Genomic DNA, 17662 nt, shown 5'->3' on the forward strand with positions numbered 1-17662 from the left:
CCCCGCCGTGGCACGGGGACCTAGGAGGGGCGCCGGCAGCGCCGGGAGGGACCGCTCACGGCCCCCGAGAGGCCACGCACCGAGTGCGTTCGGCATTAGTCCCCACAGTGGCTGGGGCTGAAGCGTTAGCGGCCCGTGTGCAGGTGGGAAACCACCCCTGGGATGTTCCAGAACTGCCCCGGGCCTCAGAGAACCGGCTCTGGGAGCAGACCAGCTGGCGGAACAGGGCCCAGCTGTCCCAGACCGCCTACCTGCTGACACGGGCAGCTGGGTGTAGATGGAGTTGATGAATACCCCGCCGCTGGCCTGGATCTGGATGATCTAGTGAGAGGAGGAGCCAGCTCAGCTGGAGGAGGGGCCTGCCTGACCAGGGAGCACTCCCCAGGCCCACCCAGCAGAGCCAGGGTCCGGAGGGGAGCCCTGGTCCCCAACATCAGACCAAGACCTCGGAGGGACTGTTAGGACTGGGGCCCGTGGGGTCTGAGGACGGCGCTGGGGCCTGTGTCCTCCAAATCTCGGTGTCTCACCAGCTCCCCGTCCCCACCCCCTTCCGCAGCGGGCCCCTCACCCACCGTGTCCCCGCCGTTCATGCTGAGCGTCACCATTTTAAGGCAGTTCTCATTGTCCGTCAGGCCGCATTTCCGCAGCTCGGCCAACACGGTGAGGCTGTGACCTGCACATATCTGACAGGGCAAAGCCCACCAGGGCGCGGGGGGTTGGCCACTCCCGAGCGGGCGGGCAGGGGGCTGCGTGTTCGTGTGTGGGGCCCCTGCTCCCAGGACCACCGTGTGGGGAGGAGGCGGACGCTGGCTCCTGGTGGCCCCCGGCCCTTGTGGCTACCTCCAGGCAGGCAGCTTGTCTCGGGGCCTGGGAGTCCCGTGGCCCCGCGAATGTGAGCCCAGGGGCTTCCCCAGGAGGGGACCAAGGGGGGCTTCACCCACTCTGATGGCCATCATAGGACCCTTCCCGGGGCAGGGAGGCCTGAGGGACCCAGGACAGGCTCAGCAGGTGGGGCCTGGGGCTGTACCTTGGACAGGACGTAGCTACAGTCCCCGTGCACATCATAGAGCCTCTCGTCATAGGTGGAGATGTGAGACCCCCCCTGGACAGAGCAGGTGCCAGGGCACGGAAGGTTCTGGCATCGCCACAGTCCCCCGGAGCAGGTGCTGGGAAGGGAGGCCACGGACAGAGGAAGCGTGGTGTGGGGGAGGCAGAGCCCGTCCCATGCACCCCCACCAAGGGCAGGGGCAGCCGGGAGGCCTACCAGGAGCTGCAGCTGGTGGTGAAGGAGGCCCCCGGGGCGTAGGTGTGGCCGCCGTGGGTGCAGGGACACTGTTCCAGGGGCAGGCAGCCCGTGTGGGTGACGTCGTCCAGCACCGTGCCTGCGGACAGTGCGGGGGGACGGGGGGGTGGGGAGCTGGCGGGGGGGGGCGGTNTCCCCGGGGCCAGGAGGACCTGCCTGGGGGGCAGAAGCAGCCGTCCACACAGTGGTCCTCGCAGAGCTGGGAGCGCTCCGGGTTGGAGCAGGTGTCCTCGCAGGGGGAGCCGCATTCCCGCTGTTGCATGTTGAGGGGACAGGTCCAGGCTGTGGGGGGGAGGCAGTGCTGGGACCGCGGAAAGCCACCGGGGCTCTGGGCAGACGGATGCTCCCAACATTTCCCGTGTCATCAAGGGCCCCCCAAGTTCACAGCCGAGCCGGGGAGCCCCTCATCTGGGGCGGCTGGACCCCACTTGTCCTAGCCCCCGCTGTCTTCTGGGTGAGGCGGCCCTCCCCCAGGCCAGGTCCGCCCTCTGGGCCTCCCGGGTCCCCCAGGCCCTGCACGCTCCCTTCTGTCCCCTGCCCACCCTCACTGTAGGGCCCCCAAATGACTCCACTTGTCCTGGCTCCCCAGCTAGATGTCCTGCTCCTCGGCCCCCCCGGGACCCAGTGTGGGTATGGGGCCTGGGGCTGGCCCCGGGGGGGGCACTCACGGCAGAGGTCAGGGCCCCTCCAGTTCTGGGGCTGTCCCCCCGCATGGGCACACTGGCGCGAGTACTCGGCGAAGGTGGCGCACGGGCAGTCGGGGCAGCGGCACAGATCCTGGGTGCAGGCGGCCACGTACGCGGCAGGGTCCAACAGCATGTTGCACTCCGCGAAGGCCGGGCCGAGCAGGGTGCGGTAGCAGATGCCCTCCTGGGGAGCACAGGGGCGTGGCACCCTGCACCCTTGGTGCTTATGGGGGGACCCAGGCCAGGGGGCACCCTTCCCCCGCTTGAGATTCTTTTCATCTGTCCATCTGCCTGTCCATCCATGTACCCACTCATTTGTCTGTCCATTCCAGCATCCATCCATCCACCCGTGCACCCATCAGTCCATCCGTCCGTCCGTCCGTCCATCCATCCAGCAGTCCAGCCCCCCACCCACCCANNGCCACGGCTGGGAGCCACGGCTTGGCTCCGGGGCGTGGCCCAGGACCGCAGACTCCATCCACCCATTCAGGGCTCCGGGACCCCCCTGCCCATGGTGTGAGCACCCAGGAAAGGTGCAACGTAAAGAGAAGCGGGAAACGAGGACGGCTGTGTGTCCGCGGATGAACCCGCCCTCCTTCCCCCGCACCCCTGCCCCCCAGCCGGCAGGCGCTGGGCCCCACGTCCTGACTGACGCTCGGTGGGAGATTCTGCTGGTCTGAGGCTCCAGGGGCTTCCAGGCCACTGCTGCGCTGGAGGCGTCCCCGCCGCCTCGTTGGGCTTCTTCACCTGTGCTCCCAAATGCCCACCACGGACTGTCTACAGGTGGACACGTATTTGCATACGGGCACGGGCACACGTGTAGCCCGAGGCCCTCGCACGTAGCACATTCGCTGGGTAGGTGGAGGTGAGAGGGCGCAGACGGCGTGTCTCCAGAGTGGAGGCCGCGTCCTCTGCCACCCCAGGGCTTGGACCCTCTCGCCTGGACGCCTCAGGCACCAGCCCGGGAAGCCTGAGACCTGGGGGAGCAGAGGCTGGGGGCCGCCCAGGCCCCGAGAAGCACTCACCCTGTCTGTGCAGTTGTTGGTGGGGGGAGGCAGGGGGTCCTGGCATTGCTCTGTGGGCCCGTCCAGCTTCTGGAGATTCCCGAACTGCAGAGGGGTCAGCCTGGCGTCTGTGGGGAGAGGCTCCGCGTGGAGGCGCTGAAGGGCGCTGGGGCCAGCGCGGGGGATGGCTGCCCGGGGACGCCTGCGCGTGCCCAGGGCACCAGAAACTTCTCTCTGGGGCGTCGCTGGCTTGAGTATTGCCCCCACGCCAATTTGCCTTCTGCCCAGAGCCTGGGTGAGGCCACCCCAGGCCCCTCCAGACCCCCTGGGGACAATCCAGCCCTTGGCCTCCTGCCGCCCCAGGGGGCACTCACTATGGGCGTAGAACTCGTTGACAGCCCGGAGTCCGTTGAAGTCCCCACACAGACCACATGTCTGGTTGGCATACTTGGGGTCCAGCTCCAGCTGAGGGCAGAGGAGGGGCAGCTCCAGCCTCCGGGGGGCTCTGCCCGCACCGGGTGGGCAGGGGCGCGGGGGCGGGGTGTCCTCACCAGCGCGCCGTCCTCTCTGTTCCACAGGAAAGTCAGGACCAGCCGGACGTCGACCTTGATGTAGACGCTGCTCTGCTCTACCAGGACGCCAGCACGGCTGTAAGGCAGCTGCTCCCTGGGGTGGAAAGTTCTGGTTCTCCCAGGGCCAGGGTGCCCAGCAGGGTGCAGGGCCTCCCAGCAGCCGAGCCCAGAGCCCGCCCCAGAGGCCTGGCCCCTCCCAGCCCGGGCCAGGCTCACCGCCGCCCATTGATGAGGATGGAGCCGTTAGAGGCCTCCAGCACCAGCCCCTGGGTCTTGAGGACGATGTGGGTGATGACAGGCCTGGAGCCGGCCAGGCCGCGGCGGACCTGCACGTTGAAGTCCTCGTAGGCGGCCCCGCAGTGCGAGGAGAAGACATAGTTGCACAGGCCCGGGAAGCGGAAGACGTCGCCGTCGAAGGTCTTGTAGTGGAAGTCGCCCCAGGTGCTGCACACTTGCCCGTTGTGCGCGGGGTTCAGGGCTGTGGGGAGAGCGTGCTGTGGCCCCGGCAGGTGCCACTGGCCTGGCCCAGCCCTTCCCGCGTTTGGGCCGTGGGGCCAGGAGGACAGCCACTCTCCTGATTTCCCCTGAGAGCCCTGCCCCCAGAACTGTCCACGGGGAAGGCTCCCAGCCAGGCCCGAGGCCACCCAGCTGCCCGTACCGCCCCAGCATTACCCCCAGACGGGTGAGCCCCCACCCCACCAGCAGTGGGCAGTGTCCACTCACAGCTCATGGCGGGGAAGATGGTGACGGGCGGGACGACGGTCATGCTCTGAGCTGCAGAGTGAGGGCTGGGTCACACTAGCAATGTGGCCAGGCAGGGAATGGCCAGGGACACCCCTTCCCAGGACCTCTACCCTCCTCACTGGCCAGCCTGGGGCGGCAGAGAGGTGCAGCTGCCCTGACCCAGCCTGGGGAGCCCCAGGACTAGGGCTGTCCCCTCCCTGACCCTCTCCATCGGCCCAAGACACTCTGCTACTCTGGGCTTTACTGTCTGTGTGCTCCCCTGAGTGTGTGTGTGTGTGTAAGTGTACATGCGTCCGAGTACGTGACCGTGTGTGCACATGCGTGTGACTGTGTGTGTGTGTTTCGGCCTCTCTGCTCTGTGCCTTCACTTTCTTTGGCCCGTCCCCTCTGCCGTCCCTTCTTGTGGGTGGATGGGATCCAGAAGGGTCTCTGTGTGACATGTGGCTCCTGTGGAAAGGGGCCTGTCCCTCCTCCCCCATCCAGATCTGTAGCCCCCTCCAAGCCCAGCCCCTTCCGCTTGCTCTGGAGGCCCCAGGCCGCATACCGACGTCCACCCTCTGACTGTTCTCCGCAGGCTCCGTGCTGCCCTGGGTGTCTGCGGGGAAAGGGGATGGAAGTCAGACGCTGGACATTCGCCATCCCTTCCTGGGCAGGCTTCAGGGTGGCAGCCACGTGACAGGGTCTGGCCTCCCCACCGCTCTACGCGGGAGCCGGCGAGGGCTCCGCCAGGATGGGGGCTCCCGTGGGGAGCTGCCCCTGTCTGGCGGCCTTGCGCTGACTCCCGCCCTCCCCATCGACGCACTCAGAGTGCTGCCTCATCTCACCGTGACCCAGCAGCTGCTGGCTCAGGGCAGGAGAATGGAATCAGGAAAAGGCGTTGGCCCGCTGACCCTGGCCACCCTAGAAGAGGGTTCGGCCCCACCCCAGGAGTCCCTTGGAGAAGGACAAAGACCAGCTTTGTTGGGGAGAAGGACACGCAGTTGGGGAGGCTTCTGGGCGTGACTTAGCAGAAACCCAAGACCAGAGCGAGATTCAAGCTAGAGCCATCCATCATGGCAGTGGGGGGCCTGGAGGTCTGGATGCCGAGATGGCTGCCCAGGTAGCTCGTGTGCCCATCGCCTGTGGGGCGGGTGGGCCTCCTCCCCCAGCCCGACCATGGCTACGCCCAGGTGCTCGCCTGCAGCGGCCCGGCCCCTGTGCCCCTTGCTGCCTTGGTGGGCAGGGGGTGGCTGTGCCGGGCTTAGGCTGGGGCACCCCCTCCACACGGGCCCTGTACTGCTTCCTTCCATCTGCCGGGGGTCTGCATGCTCAGCCTAACACTGAGCCTTGTCAGGAAGTGGGGGTCGGGCCCCTGAAGTCCCCACGTCCCTGGTGGGGCCAGCTCGGCAAGGGGCCCAGTGAGGCCTCCTGTTCGACCTTCCCAGCAGGGACCTCGGGCACATGGAAGCCACAGGCACTGGCCCGGCGCTCAGCTTTCCTTCCGAAGGCCCCTCCCACAGCTGCCGCCTCTGTCCACCCCTGACCCTGGCCAGGGCCAGCCGCGGGCCGCACCCCACAGTCACGACCAGGGGTTTCCACAAGAATTGGCTCAACACGGGGTCATTGGCCCAGCAAGACCTGGGCTCCATCACTCGGCCAGGAAAATGCCCGCTGCTGACGGTCCCCTCACGCCGTGGTCTGATAGTGCAGCCCCTGACGCAAGCCCCCCTCTCGGACCGCTTTTGTCCACCGCTAATGGGATCGGCCCACGGGGGGGAAGCAAATGGAGGGTGAGGCAGCTTGCTGGTGAGGCCCAGTGTTCGGGCACATGGTCTGAGGCCAGCGTGGCCCGGAAAAGCCTGGAAGAGCCCAGCCGAGTAGGGGGTCTTGGCTGTGCAAACCAGCAAACAGGCACCCGAATAGCGCAGCAGGCTGGGGTACGTGGTGCCCGCTGGGAATCGCTGCAGGCAAGTCCCTGTCCCCCAGCCCCGCTCAGCCCCCACGGAAGGCGGCTTGGGGCAGGGGCTCAGGGAGCCGAGTGTCCCCCCTCGCAGGTGGAGAGAGCTTCGGGCCGTGTCCGCCTGCCCAGACCCCCAAGCGAGCCTGGCTGGGGCCTAGGGAGGGGGCCTCGCAGGAGCAGAGCCCAGGGCCGGGCCCCAGGCCAGCTCCACCTGGTGTCACCCAGGCAGCCCCTGAGGCCGCGCCTTTCATGCTGAGAGTAAGTATTAGGGCTGCTGCTGCCCCCTGACGCTAAGAGCCCGGGGCCATGGCCTACGGGAGAAGAGGCAGGCCGGGAAGGCAGGTGAGGTGCGAAGGGCCAGGGTGGGGTTCAGCGGGTTCGGACCTGGCTTCCCTGCTGTGGGCATGTCACCTGTCCACTGTCCCAGCCCTGATTTGAGGAGGTATTTTGGAGCCGCTATCGGGACTTCGCTGATGGCCGCCGCCCTCACAGCGACCAGAGAGGTGCCAGCCTTGGGGCCCTCACCCGGCTCGCACTCCCAGACCCTCTTGGTGGTTTGTCCAGGGGGACCCCAGCTTCTCCTGGGTGCAGGCCGAGAGCCTGGGGGCCCCACTGAAGACACGCGGGGGAGGCCTGCCTGCCCGTTCTCAGCAGGAGAAACCCCGGGCCCTACAGGCCCCCGCGGCCGGAGACGGAGCGGGGCTCTTCCGCCTTACCTGTCTTCTGCACCGAGAGCAGGACCGCAAGGGCCCAGGCCAGCGCCAGGCACCCGCTCGGGGCACCCATCCTGGGGGCTGGCAGGGCAGCGGGCCGGTGGCAGAGACGGAGTGGGCCCCGGTGCTCGCTCCCTGGGGGCCTCGGGGCTTATATAGTGAGACGTCCTGGCCCCGTGCCCGGCTCCCGGGCACCGCAGGGCTCCGTCCTTTCCCCCGAGCCGGCCACGTGTGTTTGCTCTTGGGGAGGGGCCGAGGCAGGACAGAGGCCTGGAGGAGGAAGGATTTGTGGCCGTGGCCCCAGATTCGCAGGACCCCTGCCCCCCACCCCACCCCACCCCACCCCACGGCNTGCCTGGGCCGCCCTGTTCCTGCCTCACTCATGCAGTGGGGAGGTGGTCAGCTTGCCCCCACACCCAGTCCCCATGGTGAGCCCCCCTCCCCGCCCCGGGAGCCTGGCTGAGGCTGAGAGGCGGGATTGAAGGGAGGAGGCCTCAGCCCTCTGCAGCCTTGGGCGCTGGTCCGGGGGGGCTGACCCCAGGTACCTGGGGAGGGGGAGGGAACTGAGGCCGTCACTGGGGGCCTTGGGCTTCTGCTCAGTTGGGCTGTGGTCAGCAGTGGGGGGTGGGAGGGCCCTGGTCTGCACAGCTTGTGTGTGTGTGGGGGTGCTGGGAGGAGACTCCAAGCCCAGAGACCCCAGGCAAGCTCACCAGTGCGCCCTGCACTCTCTCTCACCAAGCTCAGAATTCAGGGGAAGCAGAGGGGACACCCAGGCTGCCCTTGCCCAGCGCCTGCTCTGGCACGTGTGGCCCTCACCTGGCTCCTGAGCCACCCCAAGTGGCCTGGTGACCCAGGCGGGGTGGCACCAAGGAAGCCGTTGCTCCCCAGGTCCCTGACCCACCAGGGCCCTCCCATGACGGCAGGCCGGGGCCGATGTGCCGCTGGAAGGCCCCCAGCAGGCTGATGGGGTCACCTCCGGGGGGGGCCCCGGGGTGTCTCAACCCCAGTGCTGGCTCCAAGCGGGAGCCACGAAGGCCGCATCCCCAGCTGGTGCGGCTGGGCTGCGGGGGGTCACAGGGTAACGTCTCCCCTGGTCGGCAAACAGCTCAGCCTCGCACGCTGTCGCCTCTGACCCACACTCCAGGCGTCTTACTCTCAGGCATCCTTACCCCAACCCGAGCATGTGTGAGTGCCCTGCGGGGTGGGCCCCGGTGCGGGGCACAGGCCTCCGCGGGCGCGGGCAGCTTCCCCAAAGATTTGGGCGATAAGCAGCAAGGTGCACCTGCCTTTTTGAGGTTAATTCACAGATGCGGAATGGGTGTGGGCAGCGGGCAGACTGTCTTCAAAGCTTTCCGCCATCTGCCTGGGGCCACCCCGCAGCACGGCTGACGCCCCCACCCCGGGCTGTGCGCGTCCGCAGGCTCGCCGCGGAGGTCCCGGCGTCTGCGTTCCGTTTGGTTCCTGGCATCTGCAGAGCAGGGTGCGCCCCCCTGCAGCCGGCCCACGTTTCTTGGCATCGGAGCTCCTGCAGACGGGCCTGGCATGGTGCCCGCTTGCCTGAGCCCTCGTGGCCCGGCCCCCTCTGCTCCCCTGAGGGTTCCGGCTCTCAGTCCGTGCCCTGCTGGCACATTGCTCAGCACCCCCTGACTCAGCTAGCACCCCGCAGCCTTCAGAGGGCCCTGTGAGCCCCGTTTGGGGCAGTCCCCTCCCCACACAAGTGAGCAACCCGGGCACCTTGGACTCGGGACCCGAATGTGAGTTATTTAGGGCTTCAACTTTTCGGTCTCAGAAGGAGAGGTTCATGTGGGCAGAGGCCTGGCCCGCTGTTCACAGCTGGCACACAGTAGGCACTCAGTAAGTGCACCAGACAAGTGTGGTGGAGACCCGGCTGCCGGCGTGGCCCGGATACTGCCCTGGTCCTTCCTCGGGGGCACCGTCCTCTGGGCAGAGACAGGTGGAGATTGGGACATCCCGGATGCAGAGCCTCCGAGCCCAGCCTGTTTGCTCAGCCAGTTCACCTCTTCACACTTGAGAGAGCTGAGGACAGAAGATAAGGAAGGGGAGCGGGCTGCCGGGAAGGAGGGAGGGCTCCGCCAGGGACCATGCCGGGAGCCCGTCCAGCCTGGGTGCGCCCCTCCCCGCCCACAGATCCCATGGGGCCGCCCACGCGGAGCCCGAGGCCGACTGGCCCAGCCCAGCCCCGCAGCCCCTCAAGGTCCCCCGGCAACCCCAGGGGCCCCCCGAGCTCCCCCCTCCCCACCAGTCCACCACCGCAGTACAGACTGAGGACGAGGGCCCCAGGATGCAGCAAGGCTCAGGCATTTATTGAGCCGGTGGTTTGCCCCGCTCCTCCCGGGGCACCGCGGAGGGTCCGGGCAGATTGGGGCACGGCCCTGGGGAGTCACAGGCACGGCTGGATTGGCATGCGGGTGGGGCCTTTTACATCTGCTGCCTCCTGGTCGCCAGACGGCTGTGTGGCCACAGCGGCTGAGAACCGGGTTGGGGGGGGGGGGTCCTGGCAGCCCCGGTCTACACCCCCATAGCTAAGGGGCCCAGTGGTGTGACTAACAGCCTAGAGCCTGACAGCCCCAGGCTGGGTGAACCAGGTGGGGAGGGGCCCGGGCCAGGAAGCACCCCAGGCCCCGCATGTGGGTGACAAGCCACTCTCTCCTGGGCCTTGGGGTGGCTGGGGCTGATCCCTGCCCCCAGTGCCCTCAGGGTATTTCCCGTGAGACTTAAGGGGTCAGTCTGGTCCAGAAGAAACAGGTGGGGGGCACACTGGGCCACCATGGCCCCCCCGGACACCCAGCTTGTCCATCGACAGACATTACCGAGCGCCCCCGCCCCAGGCTAGGCCTCTGGGACGCAGAGAGGTGGGCGGTGACAGCGCAGCTGGTGGCTGGTGGCTGGTCAGGAGGGCAAGTCACAGACAGGGGCTGCATGAGGCTGCAGGGGGCTGGGCGCCCTGGTCCCTGGAGCCACGCCCACTCCCACCCTGCCCCTGGGCTGCAAGAATATGAGAGCTTCCCACAGGGCACCCCTGCCCTGCGGGGGGGAGACTACGAGCCCTCAGCCTCTTCTGCTTTTTCCTGGGTCTTCACACCTCGCCCGTGTCCTCTCTCCCTCCATCCCCCCTTCCTCCCTTCTAGCAAATTCTGAGCGCCAGGGTGGTACCCTCTGGGCACTGGGGATCCCACTGGGACAAGAACAGCACAGAAGACCACGTGAGGCAGTGATAGGAGGCTTGGCGGGGCCCGGAGAGAGCGGCGGCTCTGTGTGGGGTGGGGCGCCGCCGTCACCACGCAGCCTCCCCCGTCTCCATCACGAACACCGCACCACTCCCCACCCCACCTTGAGGCCCCTGGTGCCCGCCATCTACTCTCAGTGCCTGGATATGACGACCCCAGGGACCATGTGAGTGGAATCCCGAGCCACATACCCTGCTGGGTCTGGCTTGTTTGCTGAGCATCCTGTCCGCAAGGTTCCGCCTAGTAGCAGATGTCAGAATCTCCTAACTTGTTAAAGCCAGTAATGTCTCATTGTTTGAATATGTCACATTTTCTTTCCGAATCATCTGTCGATGGACATGGGGCTGCCTTCACCTTCTGGCTGCTGTGAACACGGGCCACCGCCAGGTAGCTGCCTGAGTCCTTGCTTTCGGCTCCTTTGGGGATGCACCTGAGAGTGGATTTGCTGAACAGTATCTTAATTCTGTGTTTAACTTTTTAAGGAATTACCAAACTGTGTAATAACTATAGCATTCGACATCCCTACCAATAGTGCACGAGGTGAAGAAGGCTCTCTTCTGGGGTGCAGCCTGCCGACGGGTCGGGGGGCTCTGTGGGGCTCTCCTGCTATGGCACGGCCCCTTCCTGTGGGCCCCACCGCGTGACCCAGCCACCTGCTGACACTGTCACTTCTTGGGGTTAGGACTCCGACACGTGGACTTGGGGGGTGCACATGCAGACCACAGGAAGCCTGAGCAGTTTTTTGGTGGAGTGTTTAGAGTTTTCTACATGTAAGATCATGTCATCTGTGACCAGGGGTAGTTTTTCTCTTCCTCTTTCAATCCAGGTGTCTTGTGCTTCTCTCTCTTGCCGGATGGCTCTGGCCAGAACCTCCAGTGCCCTGCTGAGTGGGGGGGTGAGGGTGGACATCTTCGCCTTGTCCCCGATCTTAGAGGAAAGCTCTAGTCCTTCACCTCTGGGAACAATGTGAGCGATAGGCGTGTCGTATGTCACTTTACTGTGACATAGCTGCCTTCTGATCCTGCCTTGTTGAGTGTTTTCTTATGAAAGGATATTGATTCCAGAAAATTCTTTTCTGCATCAATTGAGATGATCATGTGTGCCCCGTTCCATTACTGGGGTGACTGGCTGACTTGTGTCCGTTCTTGCCTTCAGGGAATAAACCCCACCTGGTCCTCACGTCTAATTGTCTGATATGCTTCTGAATTGATTTGCTAGGGTTTTGTTGAGGACTTTTGTGCCAGTTTTCATGACAGAGACCAGTCATTTCTGAGAGAGAGACAGACAGACAGACAATGTGAGCAGGGGAGGGGCAGAGAGAGAGGGAGACACAGAATCGGAAGCAGCTCCAGGCTCTGAGCTGTCAGCACAGAGCCCGACGCGGGGCTCGAACCCACGAACCGTGAGATCATGCCCTGAGCCGAAGTCGGACGCTCAACCGACTGAGCCCCCAGGCGCCCCCTTTTTCTTTCTTCTTCTGTCTTTGGCTTTGGTGTCAGGAGAATGATGGCCTCACGGTGACGTAGGGACTGTCCCCCTCTGGTTTTCCACAAGAATCTGGGAAGTATTGGTGTTAGTTCTTCTGGAAGTACCTGGTGGCCTCACCAGTGAAGCCTTCTTGTCCTGAGATCTTGGTGGGGACGGTGTGATGGCTGACTCGCCCTCCCCACCCCTGCGGACTGCATTTCACAAGTCGGTTTTGTGAGACTGTGTTTCTAGGAATGTGTCCATCTCTTCCAGTTTATCAACTGCGACTAAAATGCTCACGGGACTCTTTAAGATCACATTTATTCCTGTAAAATCAATAGGAACGGCCCTTCCAAGTTAGATTTCAGTGACTTGCAGCTCCCTGCTTGCTCTCAGTCCATCCGGCTCGCAGTCTGTCTTTGGCTTTTCAGAGAACCGACTTCTGGTTTCGCTGCCGTTCTCCGTTGCTTCTGCCCTCTGTCTTCCTGACCCTGCTCTCACCTTTACCCCTGCCTTCCTCCTGGAGCTCTGGTGCCCCGAGGTGTGCGGTCGGGTTACGGACCCGAGATCTCACCTCTCCGGGGTCACACCTGTGCACGTCCCCCTTGGCGCTCCCTTCTGGGAGACGCACAAGTTTGGCACGTTGTGTTTCTGTTTGCAGTGATCTGCAGGTGCTCCCTATCTCTCCTCTGACCCGTTCATTGCTTGAGACCGTGTTGTTTCGCACGTATTTGTGAATTTTACACTTTTCTTCTATTTCTGATCTGTAGCTTAGCCCCTTTGTAGTCAGAAAAAAATACTTCGCGTGATTTCAGTGTCTTTAAATTTATCGAAACCTGTTTGGAGCATGTATACGGTTTACGCTGGAGGGCGCTGTGTGTCTCGGCCCCAGCGAGGGCCCCGCGTGTACGGCAAGTGCAACGGGTTGATGACGTGTGTGCGGGTCCCTGTTTCCTCATTAGTCCTCCGTCCGGCTGTTCTGCGTGTCACGGAGCGCACAGGCTGAGGCCGACTGTCCGGGGGCCTGTTTGCCTCTCTGTCACATGGTTGCGTCTGCGCAGTTTGGTCTGTAATTGCAATATTTTCTTGTTGAATTGGCTCTTTATCAATAATATCCTTCTTCGTCTCTTCCAGCCGTTTGGAATTTAAAGTCTAGTTTATGTGGTACTGATGCGGCCACACAAGTTCTCTCCTGGTTACTATTTGCACGGAAGATATTTTTCCAAGCTTTCACACTTAACCTGTCTGTAACCTTAGTTCTAACACAAGTGTCTCACAGACACCATGTAGTTGGGTTGTGGTTTTTATTATTTTTTTAATTTTTGTTTTATTTTATTTTTAAGTAATCTCTACACCCAGTGTGGGGTTCGAACTCACGATCCCAAGATCAAGAATTGCATGCTTACTAACTGGCCCAGCCGTGTACCCTTGGGTTGTGTTTTTATTTAGTTATTTTTTTCTTTTAATTAATTAATTAGTTGATTTTTAAATTTACATCCAAGATAGTGCAATAATGATTTCAGCAGTAGAATCCAGTGATTCATCCCTTACGTATAACACCCAGTGCTCATCCCAACAAGTGTCGTCCTTACTGCCCTTTGCCCATTCAGCCCAGCCCCCCTCCCACAACCCTTCCAGTTTGTTCAACCCTTAGTTTGTTCTCTATATTTAAGAGTCTCTTGTGTTTTGTCCCCTTCCCTGTTTATATTCTTTTTGCTTCCCTCCCTTTATGTTCATCTGTTTTGTATTTTAAATTCTTCATAGGAGTGAAATCATGGTATTTGTCTTTCTATAACTGACTTATTTCACTTGGCATAATACTCTCCAGGTCCACGCATGTAGTTGCAAATGGCAGGATTTCATTTTTTTTTTTTAATATTTTTTTTTATTTATTTCTAGGAGAGAGAGAGACANACTGAAGTTGGATGCTTAACTGACTGAGCCACTCGGGTGCCCCTGGGGGGTGCTTTTTATATCAACCCTGATTAAATCAATCTGTGCACATGTGCAGCGAGTACTGACAAGGACGGACTTGCCTCTACTGTGTTACTGTTTGTCTCCTGTGTGTCTTCTGGCTTTTTCGTTCTTTGTTCCCTCCATTACTGCCTTCTTCTGTGCTTTGTTGTTTGTTTGTTTGTTTGTTTGTTTTTGTAGTGGCAGAATTTTATTCCCTTCTCATTTCTTTTTGTGTCTCTTCTATAGACACTGTCTTTCTGCTGGCCGTGCGGTCACCTAACAGCCTAGACTCCGGTAGTCTACGTGGACTCGATGCTGACTGAGCTTCCGTTATACATGCTTCTTGTCCTGCTATGGTGACAAGTCATGCCTGCTACTGTGGACACCCAACAACACGGATTCATGGCCATTTTTATGCATTTATCTTTTAAATCCTGTGCAAAATTAAAAGTGGAGTGGCAAACAGAAATACAGTAATATTGACTTTTATATTTTCCCATGTGCTTTGCTTTACAGGAGACCTTTACTCTCTCCTACAGCTTTGATTTACTGTCTAGTGCCCTTCATTTCAGCCCAAGGGGTTACTTTCTATATTCCTTGTAAAGCAGGTCTTGTCATAGAGCTCTTCCTCAGCTTCTGTTTCTCTGGAAATATCTTAATTTCTCCCTCATTTTTGAAGGACAGCAGCTCTCCCAGATAGAGAATTTGTGGCTGGCTGCTGTCCCTTCCAGGACTTCAAGTGTAGTGTTCCCTACCTTCTGTCTCCTGAGATTTCTGGTGGGGAGTCAGTCAACAGTCTTGTTGGAGAGCGAGCCGCTTGTCTGCATCTCTCAGCGGGTGATCATGACGTGTGCCGGTGTCGATCTCTCGGGATTTATCCTACTTGGAGATTACTGAGCGTCTTGGACGTTTTCACTTTTATTTCTTCCAACATTTCTGCCCCTTTCTCTCCTCTCCTGGGTCACTCATCAGGAGTATGTTGGCCCGGTACCCCTCCCGCATGCTCAGTTCTCCTCATTCTTTCCTTCTGGCAAATTCCTCACTTCAGTTGTATGTTTCAGCGCCAGAATTCCTGTCTGGTTTTTTTTTTTTTTCTTTTCTTTTCTTTTTTTTTTTTTATAGAATATGAGCAGGGGAGGGGCAGAGAGAGAGGAACACACAGAATCTGAAGCAGGCTCCAGGCTCTGAGGGTTCTGTCAGCACAGAGCCCGATGCAGGGGCTCGAACTCATGAACTGTAAAATCATGACCTGAGCCAAAATCAGACACTTAACCGACTGAACCACCCAGGCACCCCCCCGTCTGGTTTTTAAGTAACAGTTTTTGTCTCTTTGTTGATGTTCTCATTTTGTGCGCATATCGGTTTCCTGATTGCCTTTTGTTTCCTGTCCAGGTTTCCTTTGTCCTCTGAACATACCTAACACATTTGTTCCAAAGTCTTTGTCTAGTAAATCTTCCTTGGGGATGCCTTTTTTCCTTTTAATAGCCACGTACGTCTTCTTATTTCTTTGTGAGCCTTGTGACTTTTGTTGAAACTTGGGGACTTGACTATTATAATATGGTAGCCCTGGAAATTAGATTCTCTGCCTTCTCCAATGTTTGCTGTTTTTTCTTTGCCTTTTCTCCTCCTCCCTTTTCTTTTCCTCCTTCCTTATTTCCTTTCTTCCTTTCATTGTTGTTGAAGGCTGTAGTGTCCATTTGTTTTGAGACTTTTCCAAATACTTTTACAAAGACTTTTCTTTGCCTGGTATGATCACTGAAGTCTGCTTGTTTAGTTCATGTTTAGCTCATGTTCAGGCGGAATTTTCTCAGCTCTCTAGAGCTTCTCCCATGTTACAGTCGAGCTCTGTGCTGGGACAGTTCTTCACCCTCGAGCAGGCTTGCTCTGAGCCTGCGGGTCTTGCCCAAATGTGGATGTGGCTTTCCAAACTCCTATTTGCACATAGCTGCTTTCATGTCCTGATTTCCCAAAGAGCCCCACCTGAACCAGTGCAGGAAGGTGGACCGTTGCATGTCTCCACCTGTGACCCCTTGCTCCAGGAATCTGTGGGTCTGTGGTTGCCTTGTGGCTTTCATGAGCAGTGCCTGTGGCTTTGGCCACCCAGATCTCAAGCAAGACAGAGATGAGGACCTTGTGCCAGTCCTTCACGTGCCCTCCAGACAGGTTAGGACAGACGTACACAATAATTTGCAGACGGCATTCTCTGCCCCTTCTGGTTTTGGGGGAGGAATAATGGGAAACTGGGCTGCCAGGCCAAGGCCAAAACTGCCATAGCACTGAGGTGGGGGTGGGGCAAGGATGGGGAAAAATGCCGCAAAGATCTCCTATTATTTTGAAGATGGCCTTTTCCTGATTGGACACTAGCTTGGTTTCTGCACACCTCTGATGGCCTCTAGAGCTCCGGTAAAGTGGGCTTACTTTGTCCATGCTTTTCCTAGTGTGTCTATGGGAACAGAAGCTCAGAGCTTCCCAGGCCACCCTTTTCCAGAGAGGTTTATATTTTTAAATAGATTTATACTGCAAATAGAAGTTCATGAGCTTGTGCTGATGTAGATGAATCAAGGAGAGATAAATAAATGGGAAGGAAGAGAAAGATCTTCCCGTGTCGGAATGCCAACTAAGGAGAGTTGGAGGGGTTAAAGAGGCGTGGCTCCCGGTGACAGCTGAGGGCTGACACACCTGCAGAGCCCCCAGCACAGCCCATTGGACCCTCGTCAGCTCCAGGGTTGTGGTTGGCCTCAGCGGAGAGACCTGGACGACACATCCTGAGCCCAGAGATGCAGGTAGAGATCCATCCCAGAGATGGATCTGACGACAGGGGTGCCTCCAGACGTGATGCACCAAGGACACAGCTTTGCTCTGTTATTTCTCCATCCTAAGGGGAGGAAGCCACACACAGACCCAGATTTGGGGGTACTGTCCAACATAACCAGCCTGCACCCCTCAAAAAGGCCACAGTCAAGGAACACGGAGAAAGGCCGAGGAGATGTGGTCCTGGATCAAATCCTGGAGAAAGTGCAGCCATGATGACCATGACCAGATCAAGACCCCCAAGGACCCTGGTTTAGAGGTTGCTGCGTGTCCCCACTGGCTCTGCTGAGGGCAACCCCTGGCCTGTATCTAGGACACACACACACACACACACACACACACACACACACACACACACACCTATGTAGGGGCAAAGGCCATGCTTATTATACCCACATGGCTTAGAAAAACACATGTGGATACAGAGGGCAGGCAGGTGCACGCACATAAGAGAGCAAATGGTGAAGCCAAGGGAGGGAGGTGCAAACATTCGTGAATCTGAATAAAGGCAGACAGGAGCTCTTTAGGCTAAGCGTGTAATTTACCCACAAACTTGAAACCACATCAAAATAAAAGGTTCTCCAGAAAGCTCCTTTCTGGTTGGAGCCTGGGGAAAGGACTCGAGGGAGGCCGGCATGAGGGAGGCAGGGAGTGGAGGAGGAAACGGGACAGAGGAGGGGCAGCCACTTCGTCTCAGGGCAGAGCCAGCCCAAGGAGGCATCAGGTGTGCGTGCAAGGGGCCCTCAGTTCCGGGGGCCCCACCTCGTGGCAGGTCCCAGGGCAGTGCCTCCCCCTCCCCACCTTCCCTCTCCCTTCTCCTTCCCCACAGCCCTGGAGGCAGGAGGAAGCAGCCGAGAGATTCTGGAGCCTGTTTAGGTTGGGGAGGGGACAGGCATGGCCCAGTGTGGCCCCAGCATGGGCAGGGCAGGTGTGGACAGAAGAGAAGGTCAGAGGCAAGCTACCGAGCCCGGTTTGCTCAGGATTAACACGGCAGAGGGAGAGCAAACAGCAGAAGGGGCCCCAGTGTCCCAGTGGAGGCAGAGATTACCAAGTGTCAACCAGCAAACAGACCCTCCCTTCCCTCCAGGAACCCCAGTGTTGACTCAGCACCCACAAGATTGGCAGAGGGGCCCAGATGCAGCCCACACAGCCTGGGGCCACTTCCCCCATGACGTGCAGAGAGGCGTCAGTCTGGGTGACAGGAGAGGCCGGGCATCCA

At 60.1% G+C, this 17662-nt stretch overlaps 1 protein-coding gene across 1 annotated transcript in view; it reads right to left on the minus strand.

The window, feature by feature from the left end:
- The window catches only part of LOC144237803 (mucin-5B-like), a 66861-nt gene that overhangs the window by 19391 nt on the left and 29808 nt on the right, over positions 1-17662 (minus strand). Inside the window, 14 exon segments of the mRNA XM_077771511.1 lie at positions 252-321; positions 573-683; positions 1028-1166; positions 1265-1382; positions 1451-1585; positions 1972-2173; positions 3015-3121; positions 3368-3458; positions 3545-3659; positions 3782-4059; positions 4224-4339; positions 4854-4904; positions 6564-6917; positions 6965-7042. Coding sequence (XP_077627637.1) covers positions 252-321; positions 573-683; positions 1028-1166; positions 1265-1382; positions 1451-1585; positions 1972-2173; positions 3015-3121; positions 3368-3458; positions 3545-3659; positions 3782-4059; positions 4224-4339; positions 4854-4904; positions 6564-6917; positions 6965-7042 — 1965 coding nt within the window.

The sequence above is a fragment of the Crocuta crocuta genome, unplaced genomic scaffold (genome assembly GCF_008692635.1).
Source record: "Crocuta crocuta isolate KB4526 unplaced genomic scaffold, BGI_CrCroc_1.0 scaffold1192, whole genome shotgun sequence".
NCBI lineage: Eukaryota > Metazoa > Chordata > Mammalia > Carnivora > Hyaenidae > Crocuta > Crocuta crocuta.